We start from the raw sequence: 22033 nt of genomic DNA on the forward strand, positions 1-22033 counted from the left end.
GGAAGAAATGTTATCGCAGCGAAAAAATGTTTGTTCCTAAATATTCAGACTGGTTACGACAAGAAATTGAATTGCCACTTGCAGACATTCCTTCCGCTTCTTCCTCTTCAGAAACGTTTGGACGTCCTTCAAAAGAATTTCAAGAATTATGTGAGAGAAGTAAGAGGAGGAAAATAGAGGATTTGAGGAAGAATGTGGGTGTTGAGGAGCTTTCATATGCCACAGTGATGAATTTGAGGGCTAGAGGTGACGACAATTCAATAAAACTATTAAAAGAAATTACCACAACGACACCTACCAGAGGTAAAAAAATTCGTGAATCATGGCTGAAGAAAAGAAAACAAGCTACGAAACTGTCAGAAGAAGAAGCGTTATCAATGATAGTAAGTACAAATTTATCGAAACATCAATACATGTCTATTAGAAAAATGGCAATTAAACACAATCATGACTTGTATCCGAGCTATTATGCAGTTCTGAAAGCAAAAGGCGCAACTTATCCGAACAAAGAAGTGCTAGTGAGAGTGCATGTGAAGTGAAAGTTCAGGATTTATTGGACCACACGTACTTCTAGCAGAATTTTGACACATATCTGACAGCGAGCATCCTGGTTTCCCCCACTCGCTTCTGCTCTCCCCTCTGTAAAGACTAGTGGCTGGGCTGTCTTAGCTCTTTTCTGAAAACATTAATTTATGTTAGGAATTAGACGTCTACGTAATATTGTGTAACTGTTTAAAATAACTTAAATAAAAGGGCCTCGTTAAGTAATTAACTGTTATGTGAGTTCCCCCCTGTTTACAACCCTGCGACAAAACCAATTTGGCGAATAGTAGATAGCATGTCTGAGTAATTTTATCTTTTCGGATTGGGCAGAAGTGAAGATTGAATTTACATTCTTCTATACTGTCCATCCATGAACCACAAAAGAAGTAAATTAAAATCATCAGTACCAGTTGCAGAAGACACAGTCCTGCAGTATATATTGACTACACCCCAACTCTGGCTACTAGCAACAGAAATCTACAATGAACGATCAAATATACACCTCATTTCTCATGAAAACCAAAACTGAAAAGACTACAGTGGACTATAGTGGACTTTATGTTGTCAGCAAACAGCTGGATACATTAAGGAGATAGATTGATTGATTGATTGATTTATTGGTGTTTGAATTGCGACCTTCAAACAGTTCTGTATTTCAACTTGTCTGCATTTACAATAATGAAACTACTCAGTGCATTCAAGGCACACTTCTCAGATGCAAATGCTCAACACCTTAGTAAGTATCAAAATGCATACTTTATTTCTACTTAGCCATAAACTCCATAACAAAATGTATAAAAATGTAAATATTCTAATATAATTTAGCACAATAATATAATGGAATTTACAAGTGTGCAAGTTCATACAAGTTATATTACCAGCAGTATTAAATGGTACGTAACATTTTGGATACCCCTACAAAACTACGAAAATATTAACGGATTCTTTATGTTACTAAATGTAAGAATGTACTCACCCAAAAAAATACAATCCTTAAATGAATTTCGATTATAACTTATGCAGATTATATATAATTTTAAACTTGTGGATTACATAACTTATGTAACTTTTCAACCCTTATATTAGGGGTTGCTGATGAACTCGTGTACATAAAATGACTATAATTATTGCATTTATCGAATTTCGCAATAAAATAACAGCAGTGTGATAAACATATCTAATTTGGCCCTTATTAATGAAAGCATAATTATCTCACTCCTCAAGAGGGGTAGTTATTCACTTCCAAATGGCATTAAAATTTGCACACGTTAGATACATGTTATTAGTAATAAATGTACCAAATTTAAAGTTAATATGGCCACTAGAAAAGAAGTTATTACTTTTGTCCGGGTTTTAAGCGATTCGGACCACTGTGCGCCGGGTTCCTTAAAAGCCATTTGTAAGTAAGTATTATAATTGTCAGGATTTTATTTCATTACTGTATTATATTATTATGCTAAAGGGGTAATAGTACTAACCACATGATACAACCATTCTGGTTGGATGATCGTCCACCTCTGCTTCGGCATGTGGATGTGAGGCCAGCAGCCGGCTGGTCGAGTCTGGGTCCTTCACAGAGCTGTAGCGCCACGGATAATTATTATTACATTATTATCGTTGTTTTTTTCGTGTCAGTAGACTATTGATAAACATTTCCATGTATGACCTAGAGGAAACGTATCCCACATCCTGCTACATTTCCCTCTTGTATACAAATATAGTCAATGATGATGCATCAAAGATAATTCTCCACTCAATCCTGAATACCTCATTTCCTTGCCTTCAGTGTACAAGGATTCCGTTTGGAAACAGCTTGTGACTGAAGGTTATATTTATTCTCATAATGAAATGTCATGTATGATATTTCTTTAATGAATAATCAAGTAGCCTTGTACACACAGTATTGGTTGCCATTATGATAACTGAAATTATGTGTAAGTGATTTATTTCGGCTTGCTTTACTTCAAACGAAGCAGATTTCATCACAGCCATGGGAGTTCCTGTGATACGTAAGTTAACTTCCTGTCAGATTTAAATTTAATATGTAAGACAGCCGTGGCGAAAATGTAATCGTGCGCCGAGCCACTGTGTAACCTGCAACGTGCATAGCACCTATGGAGGGAGGCAAACACCCGAAGGGGAAGTGAAGCAACTGTCTGACTTATTAACGGATTTTTCATTTTCCTTACGTCAAGCACTTAAATATAATTTTATACAATATAAGGTTACAAACTAATGTTTAGTACGTGTAACGAAGAAATGCACAATGAAACATAGAACACATTATCACAACCTAAAATTAACTGTCTTCAGAATGTCTCTGCAACAGAGTTTCAAAATCAGGAATTATGTCACTTACTGCCAGTCGTAATTGATCACGAAGGTATTTGTCTGTCAGTCGTGATCTAAATTTGGTTTTTACTATTTTCATTGTTGAAAATAATTTGTCACAAACGTAAGTTGTAGCGAACATGGCTTCAAAAGAGAAAGCGAAAGAACGAAGCTTCGGATATTTATTTTTTGGCAAAGATTTGAAAAGTTCAACATTTGTCAAGTCCTTACATCTAGCTTCCATTTAATATCGCACTGTAAATCTGTGAGTTTAAATTGAAGAGCTAACCGCATTATTCGTACATCTGCTGAAAAAAGGATCGACGTACAGAGATAATAATAATAATAATAATAATAATAATAATAATAATAATAATAATAATAATAATAACAACACTTAACCTTTTAATGTTTCATCAGTAACATGTAGTATAATGCCGTTTTATGTTATACAACCGTTTTCCTCGTAATACTTGTGAACAATTCATACATTTAATAATCTCATCATATTGGCAGCAAAAAAATGCGTCCTCCCATCCTATTTGAAACTTTCGTTTTTGTAGGTGTACATGTATTCGAGAGAGACATTGCGATGATATGCCACTCGCAGATCAGAGACAAATACAAATGGAACGGAGTTTGACTCCAGTGAGTGAGAGGGTGGGGGTTGTGGAAGGTAGAAAGCAAGAGATGCACAGCTACCAGTGCGAGCCACGATGTGCTCGTGAGTCAGATTTTCGCCACGGCTGATGTAAGGTGTATAACAGGAGAAATGCACAGCTTTTCACCAGGAATTACTTTGAGAGAATTTCGTCCATTTAATTGTACAGGGACATCATTTTATTTTTACTAACATTTTTAATATTAACCTGGCTATACCTTTAGAGAACCGGAAACACCGTTCGCTACCTTCTTCCACGACTGGAGTTCGATGATACCGGCGTAAAACACAAACAAATCACTTTAATAGGTATAGGAGAGTAGAAAAGTACTTCATCCATTTACGTAAACTAGAAAATATCGCGATTTTGAGTTCGATAATTTTCATTAGGTTTTTGTTTAATCAAAATGTAGTACTGTATTAAGAATAAGTGTTTTCACTCACGAACTGAGCTATCCATGCGAACGTATTCATTATGCAGTGTATATTATACTGTCTAAAGCCCATTAGCGTACAATATAGAGAATGAAGTTCAATTGAAAAATAATCGTAATATGGATATTTAAACACATTTTTGAAAATGGTGGTCGTTCATTTCGATACACGCTTCAATTCTTTTGTGCATATTATCGCACTATAGACTATTGCATCTAATTCCAATTGCCAGTTTCGTCCTTCGTACTAGTAACTCATGTTGAAATAATTCTGTACCTACTCTATAAAAGAGTACCTTATGTAGGTACTGTAAATTCAATCTTCACTTCTGCCCGACCCGCACAGATAAAATTACTCAGACATGCTATCTACTGTCCGTCCAAGTGGTTATGCCGCAGGATCGTAGAAAGGAGAGAAATCACGTGACAGTTAATTATTTAACGAGTCCCTTTCATTTAAGTTATTTTAATCAGTTGTATAATATTACGTAAACGTCCAATTCCTAACAGAAATTAATGTTTTCAGAAAAGAAATAAGACAGCCCTGCTTTTACAGAGGGGCGTGCAGAAGCAGGTGGGGGAAATCGGGATGCGACGTAGGCAAACGGACAGTACCTGTGCGAAAATATGATTCAATATTGAAAGTTCTTTCGTCACTGGAAAACGTGAACGTACTATACTCAATAACTCAGTGCTGTTTACTATATGCAGCCTTGATTCTGTCTGGAGAACAGTTGAAACTTCATTAGTAGAAGGGGTGGGAGTGAAGTACATTAAAAAACTCAGGTACAATAAAAATTGAAGTAAAAATAAAATGATGTCCCTGTATATAACTACGTCAATATATTCAATGCGAAGCAGTGTTATGGATATTAAAAGCGAGTTGTAGTTGTTACAAGGATAGAAAAAATACTCGTACTTTATTTTAAGTAAAGGGTGAACACTTATGTGATTAATTAATAACGGTATCTTTTTTTTCTCTATCACGTATCAAGCGCGGTGACCTGTTACGGTCTCACTACGGCCAAAGATTTTCTTCCTAAAGAGCTGTTATTGAATGCTTGCCGTGGTATCCTTGAATTAATGATATAATATGATATATTTCAGTGGTTCCGAATTAGCGGAGGTCTGTCAGTCCCTGGTTTTTAAAACAATTAAGTCAGAGGATTTCTACATCCATATCTTCGCAAAACAATTTAGATGGAGAAAATGTAGATTAGACAATAATAAAAATAAGACGACATAATGACACTGAAAGGACTTATACCCTATTAAACCTACATGAGAACAAAACATAACATGTCCAGCAGTTATTCAACCTAAACGTCATACGAAAAACCATTGGTTATTTCGCCCTTTCAATCCTTTCCATGCATATTTAAAATATCTTTCCTACCTTTATCTCAAATTTTGATCAACACCTCGCCGATTTTTATGCGACTCCATGGTGCTTTTAGTTGAACTATCATTCAATTCAATTCAATTTATTAAGCCATTAAACATACAGTGATAGGCTTCGTCACACAAAAATATACATTTGAAAATACACATATAATTGAAAACAATAAAGTTTAATTAGAATGAAAACACAAAACATTTTGTGCGAGATCGTGCGTATTTGCTTGCTTTCCGCACAAAACCAATACGCGGTAAGTGTGAAATACCACATTCAGTATTCCCAACGTAACACACATAACAATTTCCCTCTTCTTACCGCTTAAGCGCCATATTCATTTTACTGCTTTAGGCTTTTAACATATTATGTTTAGAGACGTTTAACATAGTAATAATTATAAATTGGAAACTTACCACTGCAATTTCACCTAAATTGCACTGTTAATTATTGCTTTTAAATATTTGCAAAAATTAAGTAAACTCTACAACACCACAAAAGTTACCGCATTTGTAATGCAAGTAACATTAAGGAAGCCGTGAAAAAATCAACAAGATTCCAGATGCCGATGTTATAACTGCAATATGTTATATAAATAATATTATTAAAATATTAAAATGAAAAATAAACCATTACATAACCTTGCCATTTGTTTTAAGTTCGCATTTATAGACTGGGGGGAAAAAAAGACAGACGTATATCACGGCCTGCTGGAGTATAGTAAACACAGAAAACATCTTAAAGCAACAATGTTGAAGATAGATATTTTTGTTTTCCAAATTTGCCGTCATTGAACAGAAACCAACATGGAGATTTCATTGCAACTAATTAGAAATGCATCTTTCAGGTATGTAATTAACGATCTTCGCACAAAATAATATACAATGCACGAGCGGTATGTTTTCTTTTTCAATTCTCGGAAATTAAAAAAGCTCAACTACGTTTCGCTTTTTCAAACTTTTCCTCGGACATGAAAACTTCAACATATCGCTCTTGTAACGCATATTACTATTGAAACTCTAAAATTAATGAAAACACTTCACTCTTAATGTCATATTTGTAACTAAATGTAAGTAACTTTATTTATTAAAAAACAATTTCGTATGAATTTATGTTAAGAAACTCATCTACAGAGTAGAAAGGATTAATTAAAAGCCAATTATAAAATCTAGCTTTGAAACTATTGGTTGGTAACTTATAATATTGACTGGGAAGCTTATTATGTAATTTCATCCCCATGACAGAAAAATTTGTACTAGTTTTATGTAATCTACAGTATGGTATATTAATTTGTTCACTATTTCTAATTTCATGATCATGTATATTGGCTATTAATGAGTAATTGTCTATATTTTGTCGAGTGTAAAGGACTAGGTCGTATATATATATATATATATATATATATATATATATATATATATATATATATATATATATATATATATGAATTCATGATAGTTAATATCTGTGACTGTTTGAAAAGAGGTCGACAATGTTCAAGATAGTTTTTTGGGGTTATTTTACGACGCTGTATCAACATGTAGGTTATTTAGCGTCTGAATGATATGAAGGTGATAATGCCGGTGAAATGAGTCCGGGTCCAGCACCGAAAGTTACCCAGTATTTGCTCGTATTGGATTGAGGGAAAACCCCGGAAAAAACCTCAACCAGGTAACTTGCCCCGACCGGGATTCGAACCCGGGCTACCTGGTTTCGCGTCAAGATAGTTTCATTGACATAGAATTCTAATGGCTTTCTTTTGCATTCATTCATTCACTCATTCATTCATTCATTCATTTATTGATTCATTCATTTATTCATTCATTCATTTATTTTATTCCATAGATCTTACATGAGCAATGAAGCTTTAAGATGTGGAACAAGTCAAAATTTAACAATATTACAATTACAATTTTTACAAATTTTTACAGTTTTACAATTTAGTAATTTTCTACAATTTTTACAATTTTGTGCAATTTTTTACAATATTTTGGCGAGATGTAGTGAGATGAGGTGAGGTCCGAGGATTCGCCAAAATATTACCCGGCATTTGCCTTTTGGTTGGGAAAAACCTCGGAAAAACCCAACCAGGTAATCAAATCAAAGGGGTTGATGCCGAGGACTCGCAACATCAAGACACTCTCAATTTTGCTACCATTTCCCCAAAAAATTAAGGCATACCTAATTATCGACTGAAAGAACGAAAAGTAGGCACATCTTTAATAATAATAAATAAATAATAATTTTGAGAAACTCAAGTCACTAAAGTCATTAAAGCATGTAGGCCTATGCATGTTCCTTGTGATTATGGGCACGTCAATTTCATTGCATAAATCTGTGACGTTACAAATGATTACAAGTACACATTGGTAATTTTTAAAAGTAAATTATACATAGTGAGTCAAGAGGAAAGGTACATGGTTTGAGGGGTGATGATATTGGTGACTCTGAACAAAAAAGTGTGTGTATGAACTTATATCCTGTTCTTAACGGTTTCGGAGAAAACTAATCGAAAAATTAAAAACATTGTTGCCTTATGTTCTGTTTAATTGTCCTGTGTTGCTGATCTGAGCTGATTCAGACATTCCTTTACTTTAGCACAGCCATGTAAATTGCGAGCGAGAAGTTCCACCCTTGTTTCCACTTTGCACTTGTAGACTTCGCTCTTAAGCCAACCCCAAACACAGTAATCCAATAGAGTAAGGTCGGGTGACCTCGGTGGCCAAGAAATGACTCCGCCGCGACCGATCCAACGCCCAGGATACGTTTCATTGATGTACTGCGTCACTGGCTGTACGAAATGTACAGGAGCTTGAAGTACATATGAGGTCGTGTTGCCAAATGAATATCTTCATGTACAATTAATATCAAGTAGATTAATTCAATTTATAATCATAAACAATTCATCAGTTGAGCTATACAGACTATTATACAATTTACAGCATATACAATTCATCAATTGAGCAATACAGACTAAAATTCCATTTACAGTATTTTTACTGGACCAAAAATACAGCACATACTGTATAGAGTGAAAATAAGCATTTTACCATTGAGCTCACTGAAGCTGAGTTATTTTAAAAAGTGTCACGAAATGGTGTTCCTGCGCTCATAATTTACCCATATTCGTTTCCTGTGTTTCTTAAAATAATATTTATGTGCCACATTAATTTTAATTTTATTATTTACATAAACAATGATGCACAACCGAGCGAGTTGGCTCAGACGATAGAATTTGATACTCGCATTCGGGAGGTCACGGGTTCAAACTCTGTGGTCGACCATTCTGACTGGGGTTTTTCATGGTTTCCCTTAGTCATAAATGCAAATGTCAGATTGGAAATTTACGTGATTTTCATTGAAATATTTTCCTTTAAACTTAAGGATTATAAGAGAGAAGGTTTTATTAGCACTGGTAAATATGAGTCTGGAATGAATCTTCAACACCTATAAAATATAACATATGTCAGATGTTTCACTACAGTAATACAATGTTAGAACCAGCTTTCCATCCACCTAAGGTTTGCTAATTTGTTTCCAGCTGTAGTTTAATAAAGATGAGAGGTAGACGCCAGATAAATTTAATGCAATAGAGTAAGGTCGGGTGACATCGGTGGCCAAGAAATGACTCCGCCGCGACCGATCCAACGCCCAGGATACGTTTCAATGTACTGCGTCACTGACTGTACGAAGTGTATAGGAGCTTGAAGTGCATATGAGGTCGTGTTGCCAAATTAATATCTTCCATGAATTCACCCCACCATGCGCAAGTGAAGTGCGCATTGACTTAGCCAATAAAGACAATACTGTAACCTAATGTCGTTTTGGTTGTGTCCGTATATGACTGCCCGTGATTTTCAAACAATTGCATGTCGGATACTTTTAAGAACGGATATGTATTCATATAAACCTTTTTGTTCAGAATCACCAATATTGTAATCACTAGGCTTCGTATTCCAGCTACCTAAAGACTGAAGTTAAAGACAAATTGGGTATATAGTACGCCGAATACAGGTTAATGCAACAGTTGACAGACGTCTCCAAAAGCCTACTCGCGAGTAAGCCCCTGAACGGAACCGTAGCCAGTACGTAATGAGCGCGCTCCGCCTCACCCATCCCCACCTGTAGGCAGGTAGACAGGTAGGCAGGTAGGCAGATAGGCAGGTAGGCAGATAGGCAGGTAGGCAGGTAGGCAGATAGGCAGGTAGGCAGGTAGGCAGATAGGCAGGTAGGCAGGTAGGCAGATAGGCAAGTAGGCAGATAGGCAGGTAGGCAGGTAGGCAGGTAGGCAGATAGGCAGGTAGGCAGGTAGGCAGATAGGCAGGTAGGCAGGTAGGCAGATAGGCAGGTAGGCAGGTAGGCAGGTAGGCAGGTAGGCAGATAGGCAGGTAGGCAGATAGGCAGGTAGGCAGATAGGCAGGTAGGCAGGTAGGCAGATAGGCAGGTAGGCAGGTAAGCAGGTAGGCAGATATGCAGATAGGCAGATAGGCAGGTAGGCAGATAGGCAGGTAGGCAGGTAGGCAGATAGGCAGGTAGGCAGGTAGGCAGATAGGCAGATAGGCAGGTAGGCAGGTAGGCAAGTAGGAGATAGATAGATAGATAGATAGATAGATAGATAGATAGATAGATAGATAGATAGATAGATAGATAGATAGATAGATAGATAGATAGATAGATAGATAGATAGATAGATAGATAGATAGATAGATAGATAGATAGATAGATAGGTAGGTAGGTAGGTAGGTAGGTAGGTAGGTAGATAGATAGATAGATAGATAGATAGATAGATAGATAGATAGATAGATATGTAGGTAGATAGATAGATAGATAGATAGATAGATAGATAAGTGCATTTATTGATGGATAATAAATTATACAAACTCATGTACACAAGATCCTTCGCACGAGCCCGTACGGCCATTCGTGCTATAACTATGCACAGTTTGAATCTTCAAAACGAAAATAATACCTACTAGTAATAAAATAGTAAAACAACAGTTATTATTATTATTATTACTAGCGTTATCATTAATTATCTGAATTACAAATAATGAAACTTCAAGCCAAATTTCACAAAAAATAATAAAAATAAAATAAATATAAGAAATGAAAAAGAGAAAAAAACAGTAAAACATACCATATATATATATATATATATATATATATATATATATATATATATATAAAGAATTCAATTCCTTAATGAAACTGCACGAAATAATCCAACTAATAAATACAAAGGTAATACATAAAAAATATACACACAATAAAATACAAATAGAAAAAAAAAGATACAATAAATACAATAAGAACATTATCCCCTAATTACCTCATTCGCTCAGTGTTGATCCTACTCATTACAACACTAATAAATAACTCTTTCCCTTATTTCCTCGGCTCCCTCCCCCTCGGCCAGTTCCACCCTCAACTGTCGAACTTTTGCCATTAATACGACTAGTAAGAGCAGTGATCGATAAGAATACTCACCATGAGTGCGTCCCGATTTTTACTTTCTAGAATCTAGAGGAAGAGACGTCACATATACTTCGAATCACGCAACTTTATTCTAGTTTATAGGTAGCTGGAATACGGAGCCTACTGATAACATATTACGATAATCTGCCTTCAGATTATACAAACAATTGTTCTTCCTCTGACACATATCGTCAAGTGAGATTTATTGCCTGATAATTAGGGAACGGAATTTGGAGCAGTAAAAGCTAGTATTTGCATCTACACAGGCATTTGTTTACAACCTTTTATACCAAGTCCTCCCCTCCATGACATACTCGCAGCTCTCTGCACGTCAACAACAGGTGAACGGGACAGTTGTCGCATAAGAATTTCAACACGCAGGTTTGCAGTTCAGAGTAGTGAAGTGCAGGTACAATGCCGAGAGTGAAACCAACTAACAATACAAAATTGAAAGACTAGCCTATATTTGTAAAAACTCCAGATCGAGTATCAAAATTCAGGAAACAATTCCCTGAATTGTCGCTTCCCCCATATCCAGTTCTTAAGAGATGGAGGTCATGGTTAGAAGCTTGCAATTATTATGCACATCACCTCAAATCTGTGAAGAAAGTGGTCCAGTCTTTCGATCCCGATGACGCGGCTGCGATTCAAATACGCCAGGAACTGCTAAATTATAAAACAATCGAAATAGAAATCACGGATATTAAGTCAAATTTTTTATATTTACCGGATGCCATTATTCGATTAGAAAAGTCAGGAGTAGAACTAGTTGAGCAAATAAATATTATGAGGACTATTGTAAATAAACTGAGTGCAGTAGAAGGTGAAATAGGAAAACGTGTTGGTGAAAAAATGAACAGAGTTTTGATTAAAAATGATAGGTGCAGTATTCTTAGTCGGATTTCAGATTCACTAACAAAGATGTGTCCCAATGAGGTCATTGAACATGTGAATTTAATTGACGTATCTTGTTTCAAGTACTCTCCAATTGTCTCTGCAGATGTTAAAAAATATCCTTCCTTGGAATAGAGCAAAGTTGTATTTTGAAAATTTGAAAATGATATTTACAATTTATTATAACAAGGCACAGCAGGAATAATTGTTTCATCAACAAAACATAGCATTAATTGAAAATGTCATTTCATTTGCTTCTACATTTTGTTCAACATTTAATGATACTGTATTAGGCTATGTTGTAAACATTGTAGTATATTGCATATATTATAAATACCGTAATATACGTTATATATATATTATCATATTTCATGATATCGTAAATAAAGGTTTTAATTTAACACGCTCCTGACAGAAAAGCATACATATTCAGAGGCGAGTTCCATACACAAGACAACTGTCCATCAGCCATCAATATTTCCACTTACACGCGAGGACGCAAAGATTGATATTTAATTATGTATATTTGTAAAGTTGTTTATTGGTGTCTTGTGCGTTGCCAAGAAAACACATGTAGTTCAAAATGAAATGCATATTATGTATGTAGGCCACTATATGGCATTAAACTATAACAATTATTTATTCTGAAATACGTTTATAGCACGTTGCGTGTAAGTTTGCATGAAGTGTACTGTACTCGTCCATGCTCTGTGACGCAGTTCGCTTGACAGTCACTGAGCTACGAATATCTATACTACGTTTCACCATTCGTTATAATACTTCAAATCCCTTTCCCTGCTGATAATATATGTACAGGGACAGCATTTTATTTTTACTTCAATTTTTATTGTACCTGAGTTTTTGAATATACTTCACTCCCACCCCCTCTACTAGTAAACTTACAACCGCTCTCCACACAGAACCAAGGCTGCGTATGCAGTACTGAGTTAGTGAGTATAGTACGTTCCAGAAATATGTTCGCATTTTCGAGTGACAAAAGAGCTTTCAATATTGAATCATATTTTCGCAAAGGTACTGTCCGTTTGCCTACGTCGCATCCCGGTTTCCCCACCTGCTTCTATTCGCCCCTCTGTAAAGTTTAGTAGCTGGGCTGTCTTAGCTCTTTTCTGAAAACATTAATTTCTGTTAGGAATTGGACGTCTACGTAATATTATACAATTGTTTAAAATAACTTAAATAAAAGGGCCTCGTTAAGTAATTAACTGTAACGTGATCCCCCCCCCCCTTTCCAAGACCCTGCGACAAAACCACTTGAGCGGACAGTAGATAGCATTTCTTAATAATTTTGTCTTTTCGGATCGGGCAGAAGTGAAGATTAAATTTACAGTACGTAAGGTACTCTTTTATAGACTAGGTACAGAATTATTTCAACATGAGCTACTCGTACGAAGGACGCAACTGGTAATTGGAATTAGGTACAATAGTCTATAGTGTGATAATATGCACAAAAAAAAAAAAAACTGAAGCCTGTATCGAAATGAACGGCCACCATTTTCAAAAATGTGTTTAAAATCCATATTATGATTATTTTTCAATTTAATTTCATTCTCTATATTGTACGCTAATGTGCTGTAACATTAAAATATACACTGCATAATTAATACGTCCGAATGGATAGCTCAATTCGTGAGTAAAAACACTTGCTGTTAATACAGTACTGTGTTTTGATTAAACAAAACCTAATGAAAATTATCAAACTCAAAATTGCGATATTTCCTAGTTTACATAAATGGATGAACTACTTTTATTCTCTCCTATACCTAGTAAAGTGATTTGTATTTTATGCCAGTATCATCGAACTCCAGTCTTGGAAGGGGGACCAAGCGGTGTTTCCGGTTCTAGACCTTTAATCCAAAGATATACTTACTTACTTACAAATGGCTTTTAAGGAACCCGAAGTTTCATTGCCGCCCTCACATAAGCCCGCCATTGGTCCCTATCCTGTGCAAGATTAATCCAGTCTCTATCATCATATCCCACCTCCCTCAAATCCATTTTAATATTTTCCTCCCCCCATCTACGTCTCGGCCTCCCTAAAGGTCTTTTTCCCTCCGGTCTCCCAACTAACACTCTATATGCATTTCTGGATTCCCCCATACGTGCTACATGCCCTGCCCATCTCAAACGTCTGGACTTAATGTTCCTAATTATGTCAGGTGAAGAATACAATGCGTGCAGTTCTGCGTTGTGTAACTTTCTCCATTCTCCTGTAACTTCATCCCGCTTAGCCCCAAATATTTTCCTAAGCACCTTATTCTCAAACACCCTTAACCTATGTTCCTCTCTCAGAGTGAGAGTCCAAGTTTCACAACCATACAGAAGAACCGGTAATATAACTGTTTTATAAATTCTAACTTTCAGATTTTTGGACAGCAGACTGGATGACAAGAGCTTCTCAACCGAATAATAACACGCATTTCCCATATTTATTCTGCGTTTAATTTCCTCCCGAGTGTCATTTATATTTGTTACTGTTGCTCCAAGATATTTGAATTTTTCCTCCTCTCCGAAGGATAAATCACCAATTTTTATATTTCCATTTCGTACAATATTCTGGTTAATCCAAAGATATAGCCAGGTTAATATTAAAAATGTTAGTAACAATAAAATAATGTCCCTTTAGGCCTACATATCAGACAGAACCTCAATCATGTATCGAATATGGACATATATTTAACCAGCTTCAAACGATTATGACTTAAAATTATGTGGCATTATCGAACCCTAATGTAATCCGCGAGATAGGAAAATCACTTTATTTCTGTGACGATATAAAATCTGTCTTTAAGTTACACGTTGTGCATCCCATGGAACCACACTAATTTGAAGAGAAATTTCTTTCGTTACAGATATGTTCGCCCATTCCACTCAACTCCTCAAGCTTGCATGCTGCCTGGCTTACGCGATCTACTCAGTGGCAGCTGACGACAGGGAAGGAAATGAGACTACACTTACCAACACAATCCGTGCAGAGGAATACTTTCCTGATACTCATTTAACTTCTGGTATTGACTGGAACAATGAGACAGAAATTACAACATCAAATGAAGAAATTGATCTCAAAATAGGTGATGAATTCAGAGCTACAGAACTGGATGAAGTGGAGTTCAACGAATTGATGACACGCATTCCACAAACCATAGCGCTGCAGGAAAAGTCTGAAGACGACACAATGAAGGAAGCACCATCTAACTGGAATCAGAGCAATGCGATGAATGCATCGGACGATTGTCTGGAACTTCTTTCAGAGTTCGTGAGTTTGGTAGATGAACATAAAGCAATACTCATTGATGTAAATGAGAGCGACTATATAGGCCTAGAGATTTACAACTTAACTATCAACAGTATGTCGAATCTGACAGGAATTAAAACTTTTATTAGCAACGTAATAGAGAATAGAATGTTGTTGATAGCTCCATATAATGAGCTCGACGAAATACTTAGAGAAATGGGTGAGGCTTGTTCTCCTACATCAGTGCAAAATTTTGCTGAGAAACTTAGAGTTAAAATTGAGTTACTGCGTGATATCGTTATGGAAGTAAATGTACAGATGAATCTTCAGATCGGACTGGACGTACAGATCAATTTTAATTTTTCCTGCAGTCTGGTATTTGATGTAAAAAACTGTAACGATAACATAGATTATGTTATTGACCAACTCAAAGTCATAACAAAAGGGTATGGATCAATTGCATTTCATGCGGGCATTCACAATATTGTAGGCACTATCATGTTTGGCTTCGGATTTGTGGGGAATTTTATGTTACTCATTGTTTTTCTGAAACAAAAAGAAATGCGTACACTGCCCAATTCGATGATACTGAATATGACTATCGCCGACTTTCTTATGCTTCTAATTAACTCTTTAGGCATTCTAAAATATTATGGGGCTTGGAAAATAGAATGGTGCGCAATAAAGGCATTCGTAAGTTACTTCATTTTCTACGCAAATACTTACTCTATTGTGGTTATGAACGTCCAGAGAAGTGTTGCTATTTTCATCTCCTATTCATGTACCGGTACTCGTTTTTCTTTCACAAAATGTCATTTTGTGTTTATAATCGTCAGCGTTTGGATATTTTCAGGTATTCTGGCCATTTACCCTACTCTAAAAGCAGAGATTACAATCACAGGATGTAACATTGGAGATGCCAATGATGATTCCTTCTTCACAAAATACTTCGTAGTAATTTTGATATTTTCCTTCATAATCCCTCTCATTGCGATAGTCGTCTCAGCGTGCGTAACAACCCGGGTGTTGAAGAAGAGCGTTCAGCATTTTTCTAGTGATATTTCTGGCTTGGAAGAAATAAAAAGAACTCGAGTGCTGGGTTCCAATGTAGTTATCGCTCTCACAGTAGTCTTTGCATTGACATACGGTGTGTATAACACTTGTATTTTCATTACTTTGTTAGATGTAATCCCAACAAAGTACCATTTCATTTTAATCATCCTTACTTATTTGAGATACGTGAATGCGTGTTTAAATCCCTTGGCTGTGTTCGTGGCAAGTAAAAAATTCAGGCGACACATAAAAATGTATTTTTTTTTCTTGAGATGTAGAAGAATAAACAAGTTAGTGTGACTACATTCCTTCCTGTACAGTAAATACTGTAAAACAGTTACTTTTCGTTATGTGAATTATGTGAATAGTCTTCTTTCCCATGAGGAAGTAGATCCCAAATTAAAGTGCACTTTTTGTCTTGTTACACAGCACGTCTTCTCTAGAAAGCATTACATTTTATTACACAGAGTTCAGCGATCAATGTTAATTTTCTGTGAGAAACTAAACATTAGTTGTGATGTAGGCATAGCATCAACAAGTGTCCCTAAACGAATCGTATGTGAATTAATAGTACATTATGCAACGAGCCTATAATGAAGGTAATTAAGAAGCGAGTATGGATATTTATGAAACGAGCGCAAGCGAGTTTCATAATTTTCATACGAGCTTCTTAATTACCATTGTAGGCGAGTTTCATACGAATTTTTATGCTCGACCATATTTCTAACTTGATATTATTAATTTTTGAGCAATGTTCCGTATGTTGTGAGATGTGCGCAGACGCGAAAGTATTGATTTTTTCCGAGGAACAGATGTCCACATTGACCTTGCTAGGTCATAAGAACCTACAGAGATAACATCGAAATTAAATTAGACATTGAAAAACGAGATGACAAATTGAGTTTATTTCAATATTATTTACAATTAACGCTAATTATTATAGTAACAGAACATAACCTTCTGCGACAGTATTGGATTTCCAGCCTCCGTGACTTTTCGCTAATTCTCTTTCGATTGCATATCCGAGAATAATCGATACTTGCGGTTTTATAACGGTAGAAAGCTGACCTGTTATTGGCTGAACAGCTGTAACCTGAGTCGTCATTGGCTGAAAGAACTGACCTTTAATGAGTAGGTGTACTTTAATGACATGCATTAAAGGTCTGCTACCAGGTGTATAATTACTACATTTCGGCATGGTCGAGCATAAATATATTAATTATATATATATATATATATATATATATATATATATACACTCGTATATTCAGTCTTTGCCAGTTTCTGCAAGAAGTTCCAGCTGAACAACGACTTCATTCGTGATGTTTCCCTTGCCGCTATCAGAGGATCACTTGCCATTTTAAAATACTATCTGTACTTTGTTTCTTAAAAAGGGAGAATTTTGTTCGAATATCTAATCTGTTTGTTTACTATGTTTAGGCCTATTATGCATGCTATTATCTTTCCTGTACTTACTTTTCCCTTTTGTTCGTTCCCCTCCTTTCTCTTTTATGGTCTTTTTTTTGTTTTCACTCAATATGTTTATTATGCTTTGTCCAATGACGCAGTCCCGTCATTGGGAAAGCTGTTTATAAAATTAATAAACAGTGTATAGTTTTTATACGAGACTTATGCAGAGTTGAGACAGAAAACGTTACTAATAAACCGTGAATAAGCTATGGTCGTATAAACAGGCCGTAACTATACAATGGGAATTGCTTTGCAGTAGTTATACAACGAAACCCCTTGTTTAAGTGTTTTATATAGAGAACAAATGACCGCCCCTCTAACAGCTGTTCGTATCGACTGTCATTTTATGATGATGGTTACCTTGTAACCACAGAAGAACAAACCAAAGATCATTGAATTATTAGAATAATATTGCTGTAGCTTGTACTCTTTAACTAAAATATAGTGAGGTAATCGATTAGAGCCAGTTGTACTATCGATATTTAACACGCCACACTAGAGCGCTCTACCGGATGCAATAGAGAACCTCAGATATTCTATTACCTTTCGTAAGGAAGTAATGACGAAACTATGACGTAGCTGTGTAACAGTCATACTGTTATACACGACGTATGTAGTGATTATTAGTAAGGAATTTACACACGACTTATAAACGAGCTACTCATTGTATAAGTATAAGACAGTTAAACGTCTGTATATAGGGTTTTTATTAGTAAGACTGATAATGTACTACTGGATGTTCAGTTCAAAATGTGTCTTGGCTCGCTGTATGCCGTCATGTGGCTAGCTGATGAGCCTAGAGAATTCAATCTTCCTACACTTCCGCAGCTCAGGTGTGTAATCTAAGAGGCAGAGAAGTTGGCTAGCAAGTACGGCGTTCATTCTGAAGAGTACGTGCCGATACGTACGGTAACGCCGGTAGTGGCAGGAATGTGAACTGTTTGGAAATACGTACTTTCGGGATATGGGCAGAGGGTTAAGACGATTACTTACGTATTTGTTGACATTAACTTCGACGGTCAACATGAACACGGAGCATTTGATTTGTGTTGTGGAATGTTACCGTACGCAACCGATGATAACAAATACCCTGCGTACGACTTGCCGGCGCAAAACACAGTTCGAAAGAGGTTATGGTAGCACACAGACCGTACAGACCGCCATCTGTTGCTACGACGTTCAAGTTATACCGTACACGTTCTCAAGTTCAGATTGAAGAACGCCTTAAATAATAGGCAACTTCTCTAACATATCAGCTGAAACTCGCTTCAAATCGGTGACCCAACAACAGTGACGTCATGACACACTTTGAAATGAACACCCAGTATTAGGCCTAAAGGTAAAATATACATATACACAGGCTAAGTCGTCATTGTGTACTATAAGGTATTGTAGAGTATTCTGTATTCCAATATAAACAGATTTTGTCATATAAACATATAGAGTGATTCACGAGGAATGGTAAAAAAAATTTAGGATACGATATCTTAGACCATTTTGAGTGAAAAAGTTAATATGAACATAGGTCCGTTTTCGAACGATGGCGGAGCTAGATGCATTTTTTGTTTGGTGAAACGTCTCATCCCAATGTGAATCAGACGTTACCATATGCTGCTGACGTGAGAACGTGAGACAAGATCACCGATCGCAATGAATGACGTAACATTGGAATCCACATTGTGAGCGATGTAGATAAGAGAAACAAACCGGGTGGTGGGCCATTAAAAATGTACAATCGCCTGCCCTTGTCTAATGTAATGACACAGAACCAGCACATAAAACAAATACACTATCACTTATCAGTTCACAGCAGTTCAGTCAACTACCTACATTACAGTAGTTATACAGGTAAGTTAAGTTGTGTTTTTCAAGATGCCTTATAAATTTTCGACTACAGAATACGCCGATATTGTTAATGTCTTTATCTGAACTTAACCCAAGAACCTCAAATCAAATTTAGAGAGAAAATTTAAAGTTCAATTATTGTGATATCTGTGTTTTATCTTCTTTTTTCTTTTTGCTTTTTACTCTGTTATTTCATAAAATGTCTTAACATTATGTGAAACGCCCTCTGAGCACGAGTTTGTAACTTACTCTTTCTGGGTTGCTACAGTGTTTTATACGAAAAGCAATACGTATCTTTGTTCTGGCAATAAAGTATTATTATTATTATTATTATTATTATTATTATTATTATTATTACTTAATTTGAAGCCACTGAACAACGCGACAAGACTGCAATGCTGTAACCAGAGAGACAAGTGGACGTAGTTAGATAGCATGAGTTCGTTGACCTTTTACATGAAAAGAGAAGGGATGTGTTGGCGGCGATGTTGCCAGACTGCTGAAATTTCCAACTTAATTTTCTAATTAACCGTGCATTTAATCACAAAACGTATCACAGATTTTCTACTCGTTTAAGTGTAGCCTATCGTCCCTTTTAATGTGCAGGTTTATCTCACTTTCACTCTGTATAGGCATACACAAAACTGTATGCAATATCATGTTTGTCGTCGGAATTACAGAAAATCCTCTTCTTCTTACGATTTTCCTAAAGCACAAAGAAATACGAACATTGCTGAGGTGGATGATGCTGAATATGAATATCACAGGCTTTCTGATGTTTCTAATAAACTCTTTGAACATTTTACAGCAACTTAAACTTAGAATGATCCGTAATAAAATCATTCTTAGCTTATTTAACTTTGTGTGAAAATACTTTCTCCGTTATAGCCATGGATATCCAAAGAAGTATTGCTATTTTCATTTCTTATTTTTGTACTAATTTTTTCATTTAAAAATGTAATTTTGTGTTCATAATCGTCAGTATTTGGATAATATCGGTTGTTCACGACATTTACCCTACTCTAAACGTTAGCACTTCCCACACGGGATGTGTTACAGTAGGTTACAATGAGGGTTTCTTCTTCACAAAACCCTTCATAGTAAGCTTATTTTTCTTTCATAATCCCTTGCACTACAATAGCAGTCTCCGCTTATGTAACAACCCGGATGTTGCAGAAGAATATTCAGCATTTTTCGGGTGACATTTCTCACCTGGAAGAAATAAAGAGAGTTCGAGCGCTGAGTTCCAAAATAGTTATCGCTCTCACAGTAGGGTTTGCTTTGTCACACCCTGTATTTTACACTTGTCTTTTCACTCCTTTGTCGGAATTAATCGCAATAAAATATGACTACCTTTCAATCATTATTACTTACTTTAGATATGTGAACGTATGTTTAAATCCCTTGGCTATATTCGAGGCAAATAAGAAATTCAGGCGACACATGAAAATATATTTACTTTTTTGGAGATCTAAAAGAATGAACAAGTTAATGCGACTACATTTCTTCCTGCACAAGTAAGTACTGTGTACTGTGAAACATGATACCTCCTTACATGATACTTTAATATGGGACACACTCACGGACAGGAGAACGCGAATTCGATTATGCGCAATGTTCAAAACATACAGAGGTGAGCCTGCCTGGAGAGAAAAAAATAGATTGCAGCCGCCAAATTAGTCTTCAAGGAACGACCACTCATATAAATTGAGAGAGGACGGACACTGGAAAGTTTTCTTTTGTCAATAATACTATCAGGGACTGGAATGCTTTACCTACAGACTTACTGAAGGCTTTACCAATAACCAAAAATGTATTTAAAAATAGGCTTAAGGCCTTTACTAATAGACGGCAGTGTATATATTTTTTTCAGCAGTTATTTTACGACGCTTTATCAACATCTTAGGTTATTTAGCGTCTGAATGAGATTAAGGTGATAAATGCCGGTGAAATGAGTCCGGGGTCCAGCACCGAAAGTTACCCAGCATATGATATTATTGGGTTGAGGGAAAACCCCGGAAAAAATCTCAGCCAGGTAACTTGCCCCGATCGGGAGTTCAACCCGGGCCACCTGGTTTCGCGGCCAGCTGCGCTAACAGTTACTCCACGGGTGTGGACTGGTAGTATATTATACACAGTATTTAAAGGGTGTAATTGATGTTTTGTTATTTGAAGTGTTGTATCAGTGAAGAAGTGTGTGTGTGTCAGTGAAGAGTAAAGTGTGAAGTGTGTTTTGTAAGTGAAGTGTGTTGTGTAAGTAAAGTGTGTTTGTATCACTGAAGTTTTATAGTTTTATAATTTATAGTGGCAGTACAAAATATTTGAACAGTGAAATGTTTCTGAAGTGTTAGTGAAATCAGAATAGTATCAGTGAAATGTGTCGTAGTTCCAGTGCAGTGAGTGAGTTGACAGTCGAGAGTGCTGAAAAGTACTTATGCATGTATGAATTTAACATACTCGGGGGGTTTTAGTTCGAACTTAGGGTTAAGAAATGAATTAGGTTTACTTTAAATGTCATTTAAGTGATCGTGCTTCATTTAAGTTAGGATGCTCATTATTATTATTATTATTATTATTATTATTATTATTATTATTATTAGTTTATTATTAATTGTATTTTTTATTCATTGCGTTTGTTATTAATTGTTATTAATGAGTACAATTACCACTGCCACCGGGTA

At 35.9% G+C, this 22033-nt stretch overlaps 2 protein-coding genes across 3 annotated transcripts in view; one reads left to right on the forward strand and one right to left on the reverse strand.

The window, feature by feature from the left end:
* Positions 1 to 17243, forward strand: part of LOC138691790 (uncharacterized) — a 59719-nt gene extending 42476 nt beyond the window's left edge. The window contains exons 1-2 of one of the 2 annotated variants that reach the window (XM_069814201.1): positions 2359 to 2552; positions 14602 to 17243. In XM_069814201.1, the coding sequence (XP_069670302.1) occupies positions 2534 to 2552; positions 14602 to 16337 (1755 nt within the window). In that variant the 5' untranslated portion in view covers positions 2359 to 2533 and the 3' untranslated portion in view covers positions 16338 to 17243. Of the gene's footprint in view, positions 1 to 2358; positions 2553 to 14601 lie in introns of those variants that run through there. The other variant, XM_069814192.1, reaches the window with a different exon arrangement.
* Positions 1 to 22033, reverse strand: part of Obp93a (Odorant-binding protein 93a) — a 288764-nt gene that overhangs the window by 204186 nt on the left and 62545 nt on the right. The window lies entirely within an intron of this gene.

Source organism: Periplaneta americana, chromosome 2, assembly GCF_040183065.1.
Source record: "Periplaneta americana isolate PAMFEO1 chromosome 2, P.americana_PAMFEO1_priV1, whole genome shotgun sequence".
In the NCBI taxonomy this organism is placed as follows: Eukaryota; Metazoa; Arthropoda; class Insecta; order Blattodea; family Blattidae; genus Periplaneta; species Periplaneta americana.